Genomic DNA, 21,974 nt, shown 5'->3' with positions numbered 1-21,974 from the left:
CATTCACTTGCATTGACGATTTTTCAATCTAGAGGTCCACTGGGGGTTTAGCGGATGGGCGGGACTTACCAGCTCTATATACCTCTCCAGAATAAGTCCCGCCTCCGTAACTTCCGTATCCATCCAACTTCCGGGCGTCGATTGTCTATGGGAAATAACATGACGTTTCGAAATATCATACCGGTAAAACATCTGTAGGTAGTGAAGTAGAAAAAGCTGGTGGGCAGATTGGCCTACACACTTCTGCCATCTAGTTTCCACTGGATTTTTTGATTGTCGGTGCCGTTTAAGTAGTATATTATAGACTATACTACTTAAATGGCACCGAAAATAAAAAAATAGACCGAAGGTTGGATGGATACGGAAGTTAGGAGGCGGGACTTATTCTGGAGAGGTCTATACTCTCGAAGTTACCCAGATAAGCCAGTAACCCCGCTTCGTAGTAGGCCTACAGGGCCTTATTTCCCATAGATAGCCTTCTAATTACTGAAGAAAGGCCTAACAAACATTCTGAAAACGAAAGGCACAGCATGCTACTCGGAAGGTAGCCTACAGCAAAGAAAAATATTCAAACAGCAATATCATGCGCTTTTCAGCACAGAGTAATCAACCAGGCCCTAAAACACCAGCAGGAAACCGATTCTCTCGATTATCACTCCGCTTTGATCAAGGCAATGAGGATAGCGAAACATGGCTGCCACCATACGGGCGACTCGGCCGTATTCTGAATGGCAAATTCTACACTTACAAGAATATTTTGATTTGTTGGTGGAAGTACTACACATGAATGAGCACATGTGTTTGGAAGAAGAAAAATGTGTTTTTGCTAAGAATCAACCCAAAAAATTACAGAATGTAAATTTAAAGGTTATATCAGTGATGGCGGGGTAACGTCACTTCTGTTGACATTCAAACAAAACAGAGAGCTAGCTCGCTACTCCCTCCCGTGCAATTGAAACTCTCCTGAACGCGCATCTCGTTGGTTATTGGTTGGAACCAGAGCATTATAGATAGGGCTCTGGTTGGAACACTTTTGAGTGTTCGCAACACGTGTTGTAGATGCTTCAAAATAGCTCGATGGTGTTATATGGCCCCAACGTTGTCTTCCAGGCAGCGCTGCCACCATCAGCTTAAAGGCACCTTATCCTAAACCTAGCCCTAACCTATGCCTAACCAGGCAGCGCTGCCTTGAAGACAACGTTGGGGGCATAAAACACCAAGAAACCTTCAAAATATATCTGGCTGAGCTTGATTGGGCTTTCATAAAAAAAAATCCCCTGAAGGTTTTGACTGCCTCATTATTACTCGCGTTACTTAAAAAGTTGTAGGAAATCCTACTTGTCGGCTTCTCGTTGACCCCTGAAAAATCAATCCGGAATGAAACCGGTTATTCAGGCTGGTCAAACAAATTCCGCCTGTGTCACCGCCTTCGCTTCAACGTCACTTGCTAGCTAAGCGACTTGCAGTCGTCGGGAGGTCCGTAGCTAACCAAGCTGTATTTATAAAGCAGGGCTAGCGAGCTAGCCCCCTTCCCCCCTCTCCCTATTAACAACATTTTTTTTACAGTAGACAACGCACAATTAATATATTTTTACATCAAGACATCAACTTTACAATGAAGAAGCAAAGGAACACAGTTTTTGGACTTGCGGTCAGTTTAATTGCGATCTGTTCCTGTTCAGGATTCTACCTTCCGGGTTTGGCTCCAGTTAGTTTCTGCGAAAAGAGCACAGATGAATGTCAGGTAAGAATTTACGGATATTGTCTTATTTCATACTTAGAAATCGTGTGCATTAGAAAATGTGATCGAAGTTGGTTAGTATGTTGAGCACATGTCCAGGAAATCCAATGTTGAAGTGAAATGTACCTCTTGCTAGCAAGCCAGCTAGGATAGCTAACGTCATCTGATGATAGCTAACATAATAGCTAGAAGCTACCTGACGGTTTTGTAGTGACTATTTCAGGTGGACACTGGACAGCCAGTGATGCTTGAGTCATGAATGAGGTTAGGCCGTAGGGCAGGTATCAGCAACTACGCCAAATACCATATGAATCAATCACGGATGAATAGAGCTGTGCTGGGAAGTGCGATTAAATGCCAAAACCTGGTCCAATGTATACCAGCTAACTGGCTATAGCCTCATAAGAAGATCCCATTAACATTAACGTTACTTAGCACTTAGGTAACTTTAGCTTAATATCAACATTTCCCCGCATATTTTAATGCAATGCCAGGTAACGTATGCAAAATGGCATTAACGTTGAGGCAAAATAGTGTACGCAAAATTCACGTGAGATGACTATATCCGTTTTCTCATCTCTAGTATTTCTAATGCTACTAACGTTACATTACCTGCTCGAACAGCATCAACAGTTTTGGTGGATGTAACCCACTGATCTATAATGTATCTTGTGTCTAACTTATGTCTTTCACCATACGATTTTCGAGCGATTTCAAAGACGGCGACTAATTTTTCAGTCTAAATGAAATCATGGGAGTTTTACAGGAGTCGCGTCGCGCTCCGGCCAATGTTTCTCAAACTTCACGGACCACCTAGCTAAAAAAACAACACCAAAAAACAAACAAACAGTTTATCTACTTCAACAGTATATTACACAATAGGCCTACTCACTGAACCACCTTGATTATTGTCTTTGCACCTTGCTTATTGTGTCAGAGATTCATATGATTTAAATCGGCAGCGTTGCAGAACTGTTTGGATTTATATACAAGTTGGTTCAATATTACAAACAACTCATGTTATTTTTTTACCACTTCTGCTCGCGGACCACTTGAGATCCCGGACCACACTTTGAGAAACTCAATCAGATCTTTTTTTTGTGTGTGTGTAAATTAAGCTGCCAATTTCGGCGGTTTTAAGTCAGTCCGAGTCAGTCTTTTTCTAGTCTTGGCGTTACGACAATATCATCGTAAGTCTTCTAGTCGTGGATAATATAAGAAATAATAGTTACCTCTCTTCAACACCAAACAGGAAGGGGCAAAGTAGACGACAGTTGTAGATTTGATTATTTGTTATTTCGTGTCTTATAAATTATTAGTCGGCTATTCCACGTGACAGACAAAAATATGACTTTGATATGAGTAGGCTATCGTGGAAATAATGTAGTTGCAGTCTTGTAAATAGTGACCCTGCAAAATCCCTAGTCGTTGCAAAATCGCCTGTGACTTAAACACTCTGACTTGTCTTTAGATGTGAAATTGAAAGGGTCTGAGACTGTAGTCTTTCAAAAATATTTTCCAAATCTTTGCAAAGTCTCGGTGTAAGGATGGCATTAGACAAATTATGTAATTGTCTATGTAGGCTACAATTGTACAGAAATGATCAGTTGTGGTAGGCTACGACCCTGATGGTCATTATATTTGCCTCCTTGTTTTTCTCCTCAGACAATAATTCAGCTCTTCGTAAACCGTTTGGATTCGGTGGAGTCAGTGTTGCCCTATGAATATGATGTGTAAGTTGGCATGATGTGTAGTAAGCTGCTTGGATAACTCATTTTCTGTAAACTTCGACCTGCATCACATCAAAAACATGTTAATTCCCACCAGGTTTGATTTCTGCACAGATGAGAAGGAGAAAAGACCATCTGAGAACCTTGGCCAGGTCTTATTTGGAGAAAGAATTGAGACCTCTCCTTACAAGGTGAGAGGTGACTGTCGAGATCATAGGGAATTGACAACTCTCCTTTCTCTATGTTGTAACTATTTAATGGAGTATCTACACAATGGTCGGCTTGTGTTTATTTTCCGTCTTATTATTGATCCATGGTTTGTTTAAGACCTACACTACTTTCCATATAATTATTATTACAATGATCTATCAGAAATAAATTCTCCCACTTCTTGTCGTTTTTGGAAAGACCTCTTTGGAAGATCACATACAACTTGACAATGTTATCAAGAGTGTTAGGCAGTATGAGGCAGCACAGTCATATTTCAGCATATATGTCTAATATTACATTTACATTACATTACATTTAGCAGACACTTTTTGACCAAAGTGACTTACATATGTCAGCTATATTACAAGGGATCACATTGTCCCCGGGGCAACTTGGGGTTAAGTGCCTTGCTCAAGGGCACAATGGTGGAAGCCGGGATTTGAACCGACAATTTTCAGGCTACTGCATGCTAGCCCAGCTCCTTAGCCACTACACTACCACCGCCCCGGAGTGTAGCCGCTGAGCCAGCCAGGAGTCGAACCTAGAATCTTCTGATCCATAGTCAGACGCGGTATCCATTGCGCATACGCAAATACATTAATGCAATAGTTCAAATCTGCTGTGATTAGACCCATGTAGCCATTGCCTACTTTTTAATCATTTGTATGAAGTCCATGTTTGTTATTTTTGGTCCGTTTGAATTGGTTGATGATGTAAGTTTCATTTGAAGAAACATGACTAACGTGATTTATTTCATTTCAGTTGTCATTTAAGAAAGATGAGTCCTGTGTCAAGGTTTGTACAAAATCGTATGCCGTCAACAATAAAGACGACAAGAAAAAACTTGATTTCATCAAAAGTGGAATGCAACTCAATTACCAGCACCATTGGTGAGTTTGAATCAGACCCCATGCTCAGGTCTGCCACCTGGTTGTATGTCTATTCTTTATACAATTCAGGTAGTTTTGTAGCTGTTTTTAGCAATTTGCAACATGAAGATAAAGTTGTGGTTGCTTGGCACAGATGTCGATTTACTCATGACCTTTGTGATTAAAAAGTTATAGGAAAGTGTTTTGGAGATCTATTAACAGTGTTTTTGTTAACTGAAGGATTGTTGACAACATGCCAGTGACCTGGTGTTATGATGTGGAGGACAGTCAGAAGTACTGCAATCCTGGCTTCCCCATTGGCTGTCTAGTCACTCCAGATGGACGAGCCAAGGATGCCTGCGTCATCAATGTGAGTTTCTTCTGTGCTTTATAATGACTTAATTGTAGCCTGACGTAACCACACTCAATTCTATACAGACCTCAAATTTTGTGGGCAATGTTAAATTTGGGCTGGCCTCCAGGCTAACTTTATTGTATAATCAGACCAACTTGTTGGCAGTTTTAAGGTCATTAAAAGCTGGAGCAATACCAGGTCTGAGGCTATTGTATGTTATGCATTGTTCCTTAGGCCGAGTTCAACAAGAAGAACACGTTCTATGTCTTCAACCATGTTGACATTACCATTACCTACCACAGTGGAGAAAATGAAGGCTGGACAGGTGCCAGATTGGTAGCTGCTACGCTGGAACCCAAGAGGTAGAGAAGTTAATAGCTTGCTCTTCTGTCGGTTGTACTCTTTTTGACAGTCATATGGACTTCCCCATTTGTCTTGAGAAATGTAACCGTTCTGTTCATCTTTTGTTTGATTGTTCTGTTTGTTTTATGACAGTTATAAAAATGATAAAGACAAGCCTACTTGTGATGGTCCACCCATGGAAGTCCCAGGCGATTTAACCAGCAACCTTGATTTAACATACACATATTCCATCAAATTTGAGGTTAGTGATTGAATCACTTTATCAAAATAAGTCAATTATATTTGTGGTTTACATGGACTTCCATGTTCTTGATTTGCTGTGTTTGTAGTACAGACTTTTTAATCTGATAAACCCCTTCCATTTTAGCAAAATAATGCCATTAAGTGGGCCTCCAGATGGGACTATATTCTGGTGTCTATGCCACATACCAACATCCAGTGGTTCAGGTAATGGCCAGTGATCTGGTTTAATCTGTATTTGTTTTTTGTATTGTTAGTGTTGTGCAGAGTCTGCTCCATTGTCAGAGTGAATGATTGGCTGTTCTGTGTTTTCTGCAGCATCATGAACTCCCTGGTTATCGTGCTGTTCCTGTCAGGCATGGTGGCAATGATCATGCTGCGGACGCTTCACAAAGACATTGCCAGGTACAACCAGGTGGATCAGGTAAGTTTTCCACAAACCCCAGTCGTATTCCACACAGCACATGGGCTGAGCCTTGGCTTTGCTTACTGTGTGTTGCTAAAATAAATGCATGCTTATTAATGTGTAGAAATCATGTTGAGTTGGCCCAAGCAGAACATTTCCCTGCAGTCTCTTTGTATACTGGCTGCTGTTTTATAAAATGCATGCATGTGTTTAAAGCTTTTTGAAGTATTTGCTGTATGTGCAGATAGCCAAGCAATAACCTTTGAAGGAGAAATCCGGCGAGTTTTCACATAGATCTCCGTTTCTCAAGGTCCGCGGAGTGCAGGGGGCTCACAGACATGGGGGCTCAGTCGCATAGATCTCCGTTTCTCAAGGTCACGGAGTCGGTACGAAAATGGGGGCTCACAGACATGGGGGCTCACAGACACGGGGGCTCACAGACACGGGGGCTCACAGACATGTCCCCACAGTGTAGCGCTGTAGCTGCTTGGCTACTTGCAACTTGAGCTAGATAAAACAGATTTTCGTTTTTTTTCTCGTACCGATAGTACTTGGTGACTCGGTATACCCGAGAAATGGAGATATACTGTATGTGAAAAACGCTGGATTTCTCTTTTGGGCAGAGCACAGAACATTCCCTGCACTTTCCCTTTATTCTGGATTGTGTAAACATAACATAGGCCTAATTCCACTGCTATATGTTGTAATATTCACAGGACATGGTAAAGATTTCACCGGCAAGAAATACCTCTATGTCTTATGTAAGCATGCGCTCAGATATTGGTTTTGAGCTGGAGATGGGCTTTGGGGGTGTCTATGGACATTTTCCCTGCTGTGCTGTCAAACTGAGAGGAGAAACATGGTGTCTGATGCAGACATTACATCTAATCCTTCAGAATGTGATGCAGGGTGGAAACCCCCTAAACTCTTTAATGCTTCCATTGTCAGATCAAATATACACAGTATACTGTAACTACACCATGTTGTCTCATCTCAAATGCATGCACCTGCACCTGGAGCTTGAAATTCCCTCTTACATTACTTAATGCATCCTGTGTTTTTAATATGATGAATAAAAAGGCTTGGGTTGGTGCAGCGTGCTGATTGGTTGACTGCTGTGTTTGATGGACAGGAGGACGCTCAGGAGGAGTCGGGGTGGAAGCAGGTGCACGGGGACGTGTTCAGGCCTCCCAGGAAAGGCATGCTGCTCTCCGTGTTCCTCGGTCAAGGCGCTCAGATTTTCATCATGACCTTCATTACCCTTTGTGAGTACTTTCTAATCAGAGTAACACAGACATTACAGACTTAACTCCAGCAAGCCACTACATTCTATGTCACAGCATTGCTGCCTTGATGTAGATAACCTCGTTTAGGCTGTCTCGGATTTGCTATGTTGCGCTACGGTGTCTTAGGCTGTCTAGGTTTTGCTATAGTCAAGTCAAGTCAGTTTATTTGTACAGCACATTTCACATGCAGAGTGCAAACCAAAGCGCTTCACACATAAGACATTGACACAAAAGACAAAAGATGTCGGACGGAGCAGCGTAGTCGCCAGCGTATCTGCGACACCAAAACATAAACAAACAAATTTATAAAATAACAAATGACACACAAGACAAAATATGCCGGACGGAGCGGTGTAGTCGCCAGCGTACCCGAGACACCGGTAGACACATCACTGGAAGCAGTCTGAAATCGTGGGAAATCTTACAGATCAGCAACTCAGTGGACTGTTGACAGCGACAGTTTGTTGCTCCATGAGAATGCAGAGTTCTGCTCTATCCAGACTTCAGTGGGGTATTCCAGAAAGCAGGTTTACTGGCTTAACTGGGTACGTATGTTAACTCAGAGTTAGCGGTAAACCTGGGATTTCAGTTCCAGAACGCTCAAATATGATCAGGCTATGTAAGTAACTATGGTAACATAGGCTCTGAAGTTAACTGGGTATGTAAACCCAGAGTAAACGATAAACCTGGGATTTCAGTTCCAGAAATCTCAAAAATGATCAGGCAATGTAAGTAACTATGGTAACATAGGCTCTGAACTTAACCTGAACAAAACCTACCCCCTACCAGGTTATGTTCAATTATGTTCGGTTATTTCAGTGCATGTTCAACCAGGCCGCTATTTTTACACTTGTCACACAATGACGTTTCATTTTGAAGAGGTCCGATTGACAAAGAAGCACAAAATCACGTAATATTTATCCGTGGAATTAGCCGTGAGAGGGCGATAAGACCACGACATCACATGATGGCCCATCCTTTCTTTTCCAAACGAGTTTTTCAAGAGCGCTATAGTTTTTCCGCTGAATCCTAAATTGGGCTAGGCTACTTGAAAAGCATTCTCGACTCCATCACTACATTAGGCTACGCATGGATTAGAATAGAATAAAATAAATCTTAGCTAGCCAACAGCATAGGACATTTGCCTTTGGCTCACCAGACATCGGATGGACAAAAAACATCTCGGACACACTGAAGATATAATTACAGTGCAGTAGGCTACAAAAAAGGGAAAACGGAATAAATAAGTTTAAATGTAGACTACATAACAGCTTAGCCAGGTATGCGTGTCACTAGTTTGGTTAAGAATGCCGATGGCATTTGGGATAAAATAGTTTTTCAATAGGCTACACTTTTTGCCTCTCTCCAAATACTTGAAATTATGTGCATCGATGATCGCTCTCCGACTGGGAGTTTTTGTAACGTTAGTATTGTAGACGCATAGCATATCGGCAAGCTGTCGGTCGGTGCGTAAAGTTTGCCTTGCGCTAAAGCATTTCCTGCGCAACTTCATTCGTTTTCCTGGACACAAACCCACGAGGATCATTAGAGTGTAATTTCACCAATTGGCAGGTCAGCATCACTTAGGCTATTCAATTTTCCAAATGTGCACCGAAATGTGTCCAATAGGCTACCCATGCTTTCCGACATTCTTCACCCTTCCGATGATGGAGGCGCAAAAGTTTAACTTGGCCCACAGCTGCAGAACCCGCGTTAAAATAGAAAATTACATTTGGGATTCTGAAAGAATTCTATGGCCCACTCAATCTGTGAAAAGGTAGGCTAGTTTAAGAAGGCATCATTTAAAGCAGTCAATACAATAGCCTACGTGATGTCCACTGAATTATTTAATTGTGCTTTTGACATTAAATAAGCTATCCTAAACGTAGGCCTACGCATTTCAGTGGTCAGTTAGGCTATTCTCTGCCAAGCAAGGTCTCGGACGCAGACACTTAAGTAGGCCTATTGCTCTTTTTTTGTTATTACAGTTCTCTCCTCCTCGTAAGCCTCGACTACTCCGCCTCTGAAAAATACGTTGCTCTTCGTTTCGCCGGTTTCACTCATGGTTTCGACTCTCAATAGATGATTCCTTTATAAGTTCGCCGTGAACGCGCACAACTCTAGGTTATCTAACACAGGGTTGATTGAACTAACTGGTAACCGGTGTTTTGGAACCGACAGCTCGGGTTTAGTCGCCACAGGTTCAGACAACCCAGAGGTTAAGTTTTATCTCAGTGTTTGTTAAACCCCCTTTCTGGAATACCCCTCAGGCAGTTGACACAGCAGCTCGCAGGTCAGCAGCAACAGCTCGTCGGTTGCGGCAGATCTTTTGCAGAGTAGCCTTGGTCCAGCTGTCCCGAGAAATCCCCTCGACCAAGTGCATGTCAGGATTTCAGAGGCCCAGCTAGCCATAGCAAGCTCCCAATGGACTAACGTTAACGACATCGGCCAATAAGAAAACTTTTGAAAATAACGTAAATAAAGAGAAAATACATTTAACTAGACAAATCAATACAAAAAATGTACATGACATTAAATAAATTACGAACATTACATAAAAACAAACAAAAACATGAAGCCAGACGGAGCGACGTGTGTCGCCAGCATCCCCGTAACCTAGCTATGTTGTGCTACGGTGTCGTAGGCTGTCTAGGTTTTGATATGTTGTGCTACGGTGTCGTTAGTGTAAATGGAGCTCATCAGTCTGCTGTTTTTCTTTTTTTGTTCCTCAGTCTTGGCCTGCCTCGGATTCCTGTCTCCTGCCAATCGGGGTGCTCTGATGACGTGCGCCGTGGTGTTGTGGGTGCTGCTGGGAACGCCGGCGGGTTACGTATCCGCTCGCTTCTATAAGAGTGAGTTCTCTGGGCCCAGACACCGGCCTCCCAAGTCACCCGGCTCAGGTTTCTGTCCCTGTGGCAGGCTCACTGCACACACATCTCTTAAGGGGGTGTAATCCTGCTCCGGAGACTTGGCTATGGCCTCGCACTCAGTTGGATTGTTTTCAGATAAACCTGTCAAGCCCAATTCTCCCTCCATTACTCAGTCAATACTTGTGTTTCCCCCCATAGCCTTTGGTGGCGAGAAATGGAAAACCAATGTTCTCCTGACAGCACTTTTGTGTCCCGGGTAGGTTCCCAACATTTCTTCGGTTTCACTTGGTTCTGTGGAATTCCGTAGCTCTGTGGTAGTAAGACTCTTTTTGATCTCCCCAGGATCGTGTTTGCTGATTTCTTCCTGATGAACCTGATCCTGTGGGTGGAGGGCTCCTCAGCTGCTGTACCCTTCGGCACCCTGGTGGCCATCTTGGCCCTGTGGTTCGGCATCTCCGTCCCCCTCACATTCATGGGTGCATACTTTGGCTTCAAAAAACCTGTAAGTCTGTGAGGCATTTACTCTGCATATCTTAAATCTATATTGTGCTGTTATATGTGCAACCATGCATTTTGTGATGTATACATGCAGTATCTGACACATTCCATACATTATGTGATGTATACATGCAGTATCTGACACATTCCATACATTATGCGATGTATACATGCAGTATCTGACACATTCCATATGAATACTAAATGGCTGATTTGGCTGGGTTGGCTTGTGCACATTTTGGAATTAGTTTTATACTACAGCATTCATTGCTAAGCCTTATCTAGACTGTCAAAACATATTGATAATCCTATCTTTGTTTATCATTAGTTTATGGAGTATGTCAGGCTGACTCAAATGATTTGATGACCTGGCCTTGATGGAGGCTATGTGACAATGTTGTAGAATCGGCAATATCATGCCAACTTTACAAGACTGCAACAGTTGAGGTTTTCAATATCATGTCAACTTTACAACAGCGGAACAGTTGAGATTTGCAGTGTTTTAAACAGGCCATTTTTATGATGTGGTGTAATAATTAACTCTGCTTCTCTGATCATGCTCAAGGCTAGATTAATAAAACATACACATTCTCAGCTTAACCCACTTCCTACTCTCAGACCTTCCTCAAGGCCTTTAGTTACCGGCACCTATGTACACTGTGCTGTAGGAATGCAAATGAGTGCGTTGATGACGAAAAGCATGTTTATAATGACACATTACTCACTCTTGGAGCAATATCTGGAACAGGCCTTGGTTTCTGAATGTGTTTCAAAAGGTGGCTTTGTAATCCTTTGTAGTATGCCTATACTGTTTCTATATTTTACACTTACTCACATTACATGTGATGAATGATGATGTAGTGGATGTTACATGCATGACTATTTTGAAATTTGACTTTGACTTTGGCTTTTAAATTCAATGTTTATGCTCTGCCCAGGTAATGGAGCAGCCAGTACGAACAAATCAGATTCCCAGACAGATCCCAGAGCAGTCGTTCTTCACCAAACCCCTCCCTGGAATCATCATGGGAGGCATCCTGCCTTTTGGCTGCATCTTCATTCAGCTCTTCTTCATCCTCAACAGTATATGGTAGGCGCAGTGAACAAACCCATGAAGTTCATAGAAAAAACTATGAATAGGAATAATTATTGTCTTAAGCAGACACACACCCACACACACACACACACTCACACACACACTTATGTACATACCTCCTTGCTTAACACTTCTTGTAGTGTTATGCTACATGAAACTAGCAATGAAGCAGTTTTAGTGTTTTTTTTTTATTACTAGTTGCATTAGAACTGAACAGTAAGATATAAAGTAATAAACTTTATTCAAAGCCTCACACTGAATATTTGAACTTGTTTATCAGCGCTGTATTTCGCAGCCTCAGCCGTACAGCGTCCAACACAACATGCAGCTCAACCGTTGTTTTGTTGTTGTTGTTGTTTTTTTGTGTGTTTTTTTTGCCATTTGCCGGCACTAATTGTCCCTTTTCTCCGCAGGTCTCATCAGATGTACTACATGTTTGGCTTCCTGTTCCTGGTCTTCATCATCCTCCTCATCACCTGCTCCGAGGCCACCATCCTGCTGTGCTACTTCCACCTGTGTGCTGAGGTCAGACATCGACTGCCTTCTTACGCTGCCATGTTTAGGATGAAACTCTGCCTTCTCCTTACGCTGCCATGTTTAGGATGAAACTCTGCCTTCTCCTTACGCTGCCATGTTTAGGATGAAACTCTTGACGCGGGTGAACAGCCTAGAGGAGCAGATTGTACAATGTGTCTGTAGCTGATGAAACTATAGCTGCTCTTAAATGAGTCATCTTGATCCAAGGCCACGTAGTGGAATGTGCTATTAGCAAACACCTACAGTTCTAAGTGTACCAGAGTGAAAACTACTTCTCATGTGTCTAATCAGAGATATTGAGCCCCTTGTCACTTAGTTAGGTGTAGGCAGCCTCATTGAGTGCTGGAATATACATTTCTGAAGACTCCTAGTGGATGTTTGTGTGAGCTCACATTTTGCCATGTTTCTTCACAGGATTACCACTGGTGGTGGCGTTCATTCCTGACCAGCGGCTTCACCGCAGCTTACCTGTTCGTCTACGCTGTGCACTACTTCTTCTCCAAACTACAGATCGTTGGTGCTGCTAGCACTATATTGTACTTTGGTTACACTCTGATTATGGTCCTCATATTCTTCCTTTTCACAGGTGAGTGAATTGCACCATCCCCGTCCCACCCCTGTGTGTGTGTGCGCTGGATTGTGCTGCCAGTGAGCAAGCGCAGCGCAAGGGATTGCATTATTACGGCATTGAGATGATCTCTGTGGCTGTACATAGCTCAGAGTGTGGGCCGTCTCCCAGCGACAGCGCTGTGTAGGAGGAGAGCCAGAGGTCGGGGTGTGTTTACAGAACACGTCACGCTCACTCCCGCTCACTCCCGCTCACTCCCGCTCACTCCCGCTCATTCCCGTGGGCAGATTCCTGCAGGAAGTGTTGACGCTACACACCTTGTCCAGATTGTATGCCAAGCCAGAGGGGGTTATTGGTTGACCGTCACCAGTACCTTGTGTACTGATAGTAATTTTGGTACCATAGATTTAATAGAGGCCAATAGTATGAAAAATCAGGAACAGAGTGTATTTACAATGATGCGCATCAAGGGAGAGACAGCATGACTTCACCTAAAGATCCATCAGCTGCTCTAACTAGACAAGGAAATAGTTAGGGTTTAAAGGAGAATTCCGGTGTGATATTGACCTAAAGTGTATTGAAACATGATACCGAGTGTGAACGTATGTCTCATAGCCCATCTCGGCTTGTCCCCTGCACTCCAAAATCTGGCGCTAGTTAGCCGATGCTACCAACAGCTTAATAATTCAGTAGGAAATAATTCAGTGGAAATGCATGGATTCCAGTTGATACTACTGGAAGAAACTGGAATCCATGCATTTCCACTGAATTATTTTTGGAATCTGATCCCTTATCATACCTGTTCATTCTTACTGCTGTTCTAATTTATCGTGACTAAATTCAAGATGGCTGCAAACGCTAAACTTCGCGGAAGATACTGTCTGTATAAATCGCCTTGTAAGTAAACTACCAGTGCTTTTTCAAAGTTCTCAATGTCTCGCTTTAAAATGTCAGGGCCCTCGAAGTCTACCAATGAAGTGTGGAGATACATTGAGCCTTGTAAATGGGTGTAAAACAGTGATTTATTTGCATGGCTAGCCCGATGTCAAGCACCACTATTGAAAAAGCTGTTGGTAGCATCGGCTAACTAGCCAGATTTTGGAGTGCAGGGGACAAGCCGAGATGGGCTATGAGACATACGTTCACACTCGGTATCATGTTTCAATACACTTTAGGTCAATATCACACCGGAATTCTCCTTTAAGTATCCTTCCAGGCTGACGGGAGATGGCGTTGGTCATCCCATCTCACGTGGACTACACTGAATCAGACCCTGAATAGTGGCAGCCTGGCAATCCGGAGCAGATAGCTACTGACGCAGCCATGCAGAACAGTTATTGACTATGTGGGCGGTCTTAAGAGGGCTTGGGGGAATGTAGTGAAATATCAATTGAGAGGAGGTGAGCCTTTGACCAAAGGTATTCTAGACAAGAGTATTCTGTGCTGAAAGGTTTGCAGCCATGCAGGTGAGGTGGCCCATACCAAAAAAACAAGCTTGACTTGCACTGCGACTGTCACATTTCAACTCGCTCTAGCTGTAATCAAATCCCTGGCTGAGTGCGTGTGTTGTGTTCTCGGTGTTGTATTCATGAGGCAAGACGGGGAGGGGCCAGTGTGGACCTGCAGCTTTGTCAGGAGCGTTCAGAAGGCAGGAAGTGGTGGCTTCAAAGAGCCTCTGCTAAGCACTTCAGACAGCGCTAGCCTTTTTCTCCCCATTCACAAGGCACCGCTGCACTCTCCGATGAGCAGTACGCAGGGTTTCCTGTCCGCCTGAAACGTGGAATGTCCACACTGTGGCCTCTCTCCCTGGACCCACGCCAGCGGCCTCCCACACTCACACCTCGTCTGCCATCCTGTGTCCTCATGCTTGTCAGAAGCCATAAAGCAGCTTGTTACAACCCACTCACGGCCCAGTCTCATTTCAGGCCACTCACCTTTTATAACACCTGGCCGTATGATTTGGAGGTTTCTATTGAGCAACTGAGTAAATGTTGCCCCCCCCCCCCCCCCCAACCCATCCTCTCTTTCTGCCTGTTTCTGCTCGATTACGTCCATGTCAGTGCTGTGACTTCATAGGTAGTTGCAAGAGTAAGCTGACCGCTGCATGCACTGCCTCGGCCACATATGCACCCCCTTCCAAGTTTTCCAGTTTTGCTTATTGCCATCTATTGGATTAGTGGCTGGCTGGTATGAGGGGATGTTGTGGTGGGTGGCATGGAAGCAGCTTGTGCACCCCCCAATCCCCACGCTCTCCAGCTTTCCTTTATGGAGGCAGACAGGGCTGAAGTTGACATGGTAACTGCCAGCTTCAGTCCTGCTCGTTATTAAACCACCCACACAAGAGTTAGTGCTTGGATTTGTGCTTGGCTTGCTCGGTTCCATTGGTCTTGGCCTCTATCTATTTCTCTTTCCTCCATGAGCACCCCCAACTCTCTCTCTCTTTTTCTCTCTCCCTCTCTCTCTCTCTCTCGTGTTCTGACCAGTAACAGCATTATGAAAGAAAGGCTACCGTATTGGCTGGTTGAGTGCAGAGAGCGCCATGGTCTGTCATTGTTGTGGGCTCGAAATTCTAATCTGGCTGATTGCGTTTCTTTTAATGTTTTTGTATGTTTCTGTCTCATCCACTTCAATGCCTACTTTGATCAGAGTGTGATTTGTCGGTCTGCCCTAAGAATTAATTTCTGGAGTCAAATGGTTCTTCCCCATGAGTCAGCTCTCAGAAAGCACTTAAAGCTCCCAACAGAATTCAGTTCAGTAATCAGAACATCGTTTTCCCACTTGGAAGGTTTTTTTCCCCTTTCGTTTCAAATCTGGTGTTGAGTGTAATTAATTGTGTCACCAAGACAAACTTGTGGAGGAGCTTCTCTCCATGCCTTCTATTGGTGCATTGAGGCTCATTTTGTAAGGCATCTGGCCAGTAAGCCATATCTGTACATTTTGGACATATTTTCTTAGATGTGACTGCACCAGTATTTCAGTGTGTGCCTGGTCAAGCCTCTCTTCTCTTCTAATTTAGGATTTGTCTCTCATTAGGAGGGGTCTTTTAAAAAGTAGACAAATGTAATCTGATTGAAATGCTTAATACTACATGGTGTTGCCATACTCATAGACTGTTGCATGGACTTGACATGAGGCTAATTTGGTGTTCCGTCTCTCTCCTCAGGCACCATTGGGTTCTTCGCCTGCTTCTGGTTTGTAAATAAGATCTACAGTGTAGTGAAAGTGGACTAAGTGGTGGGACCCTACGAGAATCTCCACCACAGCCACCCAACCCAGCCCTCCCCACCAAGACTCACTCGACCAGACCAAGGCAACGCATGTTACTCAAAGCTCTCTCTATGGACGTACCTGCCAAAGCCAGGACTGAAACTTTGATGGAAACCATCCGATCGCTTAAGGGAACAGCAGCACAGCACAGCACAAGGACTGGGGAACTTCCCTTTTTTGTGTTTTAATGCTCTGAAGAGTGTCTTCACCTTCTCCGTTTGCTTCTGCTGTCCACTCTGTTCACTAGCGGCATTGATTTTGACTCGCAGATTGACCCCAAGTGAGTTTCTGTGTGAACTCCCAAAGACGTGTCTTTGGCTGCTGTTCAAAAGAACGAGGGCATTTGAACCCTTGTTCAGAATGGTACCAAGAGCTGAAGGATTCTTTTTTAATTTCCTCCATTATAATGTATAAAAATGCATCTGATCTTGTTTTTTTTATATATATTTTGAAACCCTAATGTCCATTTGATTTTTAAAAAATATTATTATTTTAGCACCTTTTTCTGCTGTATGTGAAAGAATTTGAACGTACGAATACAAAGAATGTCATATTTTCTTTGAAAACTGTCCTGTAGAGCAGATACTGGTTTCTATGTGGTGTTGTTTTTCTCTATCTCTCTTTTTCTTTTTTTACTTTAAATCTGTCGTTGGAGGTGATTTGAGAGTAAGAATCCGAACCATTTTTTTGCCATTAGGTGTGGTTCAGCAGTGAACATCATTGACCATTATCTTGCTGTACTGATATTGTGTCTGTCATATTGTTGCTTTATGGTTATCTTACTGAAGGTTGTTTATATGAACATATAAAAAAAGATTTAATCGGTTATGAAGCACATCTTTATGGTAGATTGCTTTTCTATAAATAAAAGAGGAAACATTCATTCATGGTGTGATTTAATAGTTTCTTATTTCAGCATAAAAACAGTTCCACACCATCATCAATGAAACACAAATAATATATTTATTAATAAAGTCAAAATTGGTGTTAACCTTTGAAATCATTGGGGAGATTGAATTGTAATATTCAAAAATATTTTCAAACATTCAAGTTACTGGTTGGGCATAGACTGAAACCTGACTTATTCTTCCATAGACTCCTAAACACATAGTGTAAATACTCTCACGGTGAGCACACAGCCTCGTACAGTTATCACACAAAACTAGTCAACTGTCTTCATTATCTCACAAAAACACAGCAATAAATAAGCAGTCCTGTGTTTTTGTATCTGTGACCTGCTGATTGTCAGTAATGTACAGATATAACCTTTGCAGGTGTGTTTATCAAATTCTGTGCATTCTGCGAGTGCTTGCTATTACTGTGGTTTAGGAAGTGAATTCTTCAGCTAGACAATGTTGAAACTTCAGCCACAGATTACAGCGCATTGGGGATTCCTGCAGCATCTTTTTCTGTGAAAGCTGGCACAATCATGAACGACAGACTTAATCTAACTCCAATCATAGCTCTAACGTTGTGTCACAAAGCCTGGGAGAAGAGTACAGTGTCATGAATGTAATTTGTTCAGTTAGTTTGTTACGGGTCAGACCGCGTGTGGAACCTTATGAGGACACTGAAGGTTAGCTGTGTCCGCAGAGCCTACAGTATGAGCTCCTCTCTGTCCTAGTGTTTCTAAAAGGGAGAGAAGGCAAGGACAAAGAGGACAATAAGAAAGGGGCTCTCAGCAGTTGGCCAATCATGAAACCCACATGCTGGGCAGAGGCTGGGCAGATTCTCCCTGTGAACATCTGATAAGTGGGTAGGCACATGGACTGAGCTTTGCCAATTTTCACAGAGTACCTCTCTGGCAATGGACTTGGCAGTGTTGAGGTGGTGAGGGTTTTAACACAAACAGCATCAGAGAGTTTTACTAGAGGAGGCACTTGAACCCAGTGCAGGATAGGCTACTCCCAACTCAACTCCTAACATCCTTGGCCAGGAACGAACCCAATGGCTCGCAACATTAACCTTCATGATTTACAATTCATAATATGGCCATATGTTTGTGAAATGAAATGAGATCATAAAATGATTTGCTTTGGGAGAGGAGATTCTCATGGGACCTTTTGGGAATGTGTGTTTTTCAACAGTACTGTCAATAGTTTCAGCTACTTCCACATTGTTCTTTACCAGAGTATCAAAACGATGCTTTACCAATATCCAACATGTACAGAACTAAAAAAACTCCTTAAAAATCTCCAAGTTTGCCATTCTGAGCAGCATTTCCCTTCATCTCAGCCCCTTCGAGACTCAATCTGAATGGCCAGAGGTGATAAGTCTATACACATACACGTATCCAAAACAGTGAACTGACATGTCTACAAAAAGAAATACAAAACATCTGAACAGCCATTCCTCTCCTTGGTGCTCTACATCAAGACAACACTGCAACACTTTACATTCATTTGCTAAGTTGGCTAACATCTGCTCAAATGTAATTCTTGCTTCTCGCTAAGATAAAGGTTTCACTTTTTGTTATACATCAGCTATGCTTAAAACGTGAATGCATACATCACAAACATATACCCAACAGAATTCCTCAGAACACAATCACATGGCAGTCAGGCACTGTGGAGGGGACAACAGAATGTTAAGGACAGGAATCACAATAGAGGTATGCCTGGGTTTACCTTGGTATCATCTGGACGGTTTCATGTCCACACTGCAGAGAGGATGTTTATCCCAGCTGACCCCGGGCCTCATATTAATCTACAGACTCGCAGCAGTGGTCCATTTACAACCTGTGCTGCTGAGGTCACTTACTGTGGACGGTCAGCTCTTTCTCTGAGCTCAGGCTGATGGAGGTGGTCTCCTTGCGGCTGTCCCTGGACCTCCTCTCCGTTGGCGAGGAGGACACCGTGCCCTCCTCCCAGGTGCGCAGAGGGCAGACGCGGGCCGTCTGGCTGGGGTGTCCTGCCGGTCCCGCTTGCCCCAGCCGCCCGTCCGTCACCGTGAAGCAGCTGTCGACAGCCGAGCCCCTCCCCGGCCGGCCGGGCCGGCAGAGCGAGCCGCAGAGCAGCGCCAGGAACTCCTTGCGCACGCTGCGGTGCATGTAGCCGTAGATGTAGGGGTGCAGGCAGCACTGCAGGAAGAAGAGGATGAGCGCCAGCGAGGCCAGCCAGGGCGGCACAGGCCGGCGCGAGCACATGGCCACCGTGCTCAGCACGCTGTACGGCCCCATGCTCACGATGTACGACGCCATGATCACGAAGACCACGCGCGCCGCCTTGCAGTGGTAGTGGAAGCGTCTGTGGCGCGCGCGGGTCGGGTAGCCGGACGAGGGCGCGTCGGGGTGAGGCGTCTGGGGCTGCTGCTGCTGCTGCTGCTGCTGCTGGGATCTCTGTGGGCTGGAGCAGGACGCCTGGGTGGACTCGGGCGGCTGCAGGTGGCTGTTGGCCTGGATGGGGTGCACCAGGGCGTTCTGGCGCCTGGCGGCCCGGAACACCATCCAGTAGCAGCCCAGCATGATGAGCACGGGCAGCCAGAAGGACAGCGCCGACACCAGGGCCGAGTAGGAGTAGCTGGAGGACCACACCACCGTGCAGGCGTTGTGGTGCCGGTCGAACTCGATGGCGCCCCAGCCGTAGAGCGGCGGCGTGCTCTGCAGCACGCTCAGCAGCCAGGTGAGCGCGATGAGGTTGGTGCCCAGGTGCGGCGTCATGCGCGTCGGGTAGGAGAGCGGGTGGATGATGGCCAGGTAGCGGTCCACGGACACCACCATGATGGTGTTGACGCCCGCGAAGGCGAACAGGTGCATGAGCACCACCAGGGCCTGGCAGAGGCGGGCGTCCAGAGGCCAGACCCCCGGGGCGGCCGCCGCGATGGCGAAGGGCATGACCAGCACCGTCTGCAGCAGGTCGGCCAGCAGAAGGTTGAGCACGAAGCGGTTGGCCACGTGCAGCAGCTGCGGCTTGCGCTGGAACACCAGCAGCACCACCACGTTGCCGAAGAGCGACGTGCACACGATAGCCGAGATCAGCACCATCTTCACCGTGCTGTTGATCACCGACGGGCCCCCGGCGCCCGGGCCCCAGGGCAGGCTGGCGTTGGAAAAGCCCTCTCTGGGCGCCTCCAAGGTGGGCATGCTGACGGCAAGGACTGCAAGTGAGGAGACAGATGCATGTGTGGCGCTCGGGCTCTGATTCTTACTCTGTCCACACGTTTTTTTTTTTTGTTCTTTTTTCTTTAGATCAGCCACTGGGTTTACCTTGAGGGAGGAGGATGTCAGAGAAATGTCAGTGAGGCACAGCAGGTGGAAAGAAATGTGTTTGCCTGTACTTAAACATTGCAAGCCTGCTGCATCAGTGTGCGTCTCCCAAAATCCCTTCCTTGAATACAGCATAAGCTGTTTTATGGAACAATAGCTAATTTGAGACACAATGTGAAAACAAATCAGAGAAAGATGTGAGGGTGCTGCAAACGCAAGCTTTAACATGAGAGAAAGATTCCCGGCACCTCTCCATCAATCAAAACGTTATGCTATTTGTCATTTAACTGAAAAAGACCCTCTAACAGGGGCCTTTTGCCATGTAGCGACCACTCACACGTGAAAATAGATGCCAAAAGGAAACACGCTCTTTAATTTGATTGTTCGCTTAACACCAGATGTTCAGACATTTGATGACTCGATTGTCGCTTTCGTTTTTCAACAAATGACAACGCTTCTCAGTGATAATTACCTAACGTTATTACCTTTACGTTGTCATCGAGGACAGAAGAATCCTTTTACGGGGATTGTGATTGTCATTATCAATGAGTCTTTGTCGGAGGTATTTGGTGATTGGTATCCCGTTGCTCTTTCCCATTGATGCCGCTTCGCTCTGATCACAACACCGCTCTCCCATTTTGGTCACCGCTGTACAATCAATGGCAGTGGCAGCAGCCCCTTGAGTCCGACGCAGCACATACCACCAAGCATCAGTCAGAAAAGCGTCCAATTCAGTCGTGAAAACCTGATAGACAGTGTTCACTTGTGAGCCATCGTTGCATTTTTTAGATTTGATCAACTAGTCAGTGATGCTTTAGCAAAGAATTGAGAGTAAGTCGTTCCACCACACCATAAACATGACGACATAGCCTATAGCCTACGCGGTAGCCTATAATTTACTGTCCGTCTGTCACCTGCTATAGGCTACAAAATCCAAGCATCACATAGCCTACATACAGACCGTTCGTCACGCTTTTATCATGACCCAAAACACAATTTAGGCTATTTTACGTCGTTATCATAGATTAGCCTATGATGAGGAGTCAGTGTGGTCTTCTTAAGGGCATTTGATGCAAACAATTATTTTATTCCATACCCTAACAGAAGTCCAATTACGTCATTGGTCCAAACATACGTGATATGGCTACAAGGAAATGCACCTTGTAAGCAAAATACATGGGTGCAAGACACATGAATAAATGAATAAATAAATTAAAAACAAATAAAATTAGTTCTTATTCATCGTACAGACATTTCCATGTTGGCATAGTTCAATTCAATGTTCATTGGCTAATCAATACAGCACAAACATAGGCCTGTAGCTTTACCAACCAGTACCAACCAGTAATGGGGGCAAATGTCTAATAATTACAGAGCAATTTTATAATTGAGGTGGTGCCATATGTATGATAGGACAAAAGTGAGCCAGCAATGCAACTTATATTTACTCAAATTGTTCCCTATCCTGCCAGTCAGACTCTATTTCCACCCAACACTTTAGTTATTTCCCCTGCCAACCTGTGAGCAGTGTGCACAGGGTAATCTCAGCACTGTCATTTGTACTATAACTTTAGGTTAGAAAAGATAACCTGTTTCATCACTGATTAATCTGTTAAAAAACAGCATTGCATAAGCCTATACAAAGCCGTAGCCATAGAGTTAACATGGGGGCAGGGGGTGGGGTGGGAGACCAAACAACCTATACATTGATAAACAGATGGAGTGATATGTTTG

General features: G+C 44.4%; 2 protein-coding genes across 4 annotated transcripts; one reads left to right on the top strand and one right to left on the bottom strand.

Moving 5' to 3' along the window:
- Positions 1-1,447: 1,447 nt before the first annotated feature.
- LOC125286396 (transmembrane 9 superfamily member 2) lies at positions 1,448-16,919 on the top strand. 2 transcript variants are annotated; one of them, XM_048231450.1, is made up of 18 exons: positions 1,448-1,744; positions 3,407-3,474; positions 3,569-3,662; positions 4,444-4,571; positions 4,791-4,920; positions 5,140-5,267; positions 5,401-5,509; positions 5,636-5,715; positions 5,827-5,932; positions 6,631-6,675; positions 7,047-7,179; positions 9,933-10,052; positions 10,269-10,326; positions 10,413-10,572; positions 11,507-11,658; positions 12,078-12,189; positions 12,616-12,787; positions 15,933-16,919. In XM_048231450.1, exons 1-18 carry the CDS (start codon positions 1,616-1,618, stop codon positions 15,998-16,000), a joined length of 1,992 nt encoding a protein of 663 aa, XP_048087407.1. In that variant the 5' UTR covers positions 1,448-1,615; the 3' UTR covers positions 16,001-16,919. The 2 variants fall into 2 exon arrangements, with proteins under 2 accessions (XP_048087407.1, XP_048087408.1); XM_048231451.1 differs by lacking the exon at positions 6,631-6,675.
- gpr101 (G protein-coupled receptor 101) lies at positions 16,916-21,264 on the bottom strand. 2 transcript variants are annotated; one of them, XM_048231454.1, is made up of 2 exons: positions 20,713-21,264; positions 16,916-20,240 (listed from the first exon to the last, which is right to left on the bottom strand). In XM_048231454.1, exon 2 carries the CDS (start codon positions 20,115-20,117, stop codon positions 18,789-18,791), a length of 1,329 nt encoding a protein of 442 aa, XP_048087411.1. In that variant the 5' UTR covers positions 20,118-20,240; positions 20,713-21,264; the 3' UTR covers positions 16,916-18,788. The 2 variants fall into 2 exon arrangements, with proteins under 2 accessions (XP_048087411.1, XP_048087409.1); XM_048231452.1 differs by having other exon boundaries at positions 20,726-21,264.
- Positions 21,265-21,974: the final 710 nt, after the last annotated feature.

The sequence above is a fragment of the Alosa alosa genome, chromosome 21, assembly GCF_017589495.1.
Source record: "Alosa alosa isolate M-15738 ecotype Scorff River chromosome 21, AALO_Geno_1.1, whole genome shotgun sequence".
In the NCBI taxonomy this organism is placed as follows: Eukaryota; Metazoa; Chordata; class Actinopteri; order Clupeiformes; family Clupeidae; genus Alosa; species Alosa alosa.
Note: the sequence above shows the minus strand (reverse complement) of the source record. Positions and strands in the feature narration are given on the sequence as shown.

Bases quoted from the DNA above. Each gene is read 5' to 3' on its own strand.
- LOC125286396 (XM_048231450.1), top strand. From the start codon at position 1,616: ATGAAGAAGCAAAGGAACACAGTTTTTGGACTTGCGGTCAGTTTAATT. The intron at 4,572-4,790 runs GTGAGTTTGAAT...TGTTAACTGAAG, and splicing joins CTCAATTACCAGCACCATTG to GATTGTTGACAACATGCCAG. The intron at 12,190-12,615 runs GTCAGACATCGA...GTTTCTTCACAG, and splicing joins ACTTCCACCTGTGTGCTGAG to GATTACCACTGGTGGTGGCG.
- gpr101 (XM_048231454.1), bottom strand. From the start codon at position 20,117: ATGCCCACCTTGGAGGCGCCCAGAGAGGGCTTTTCCAACGCCAGCCTG.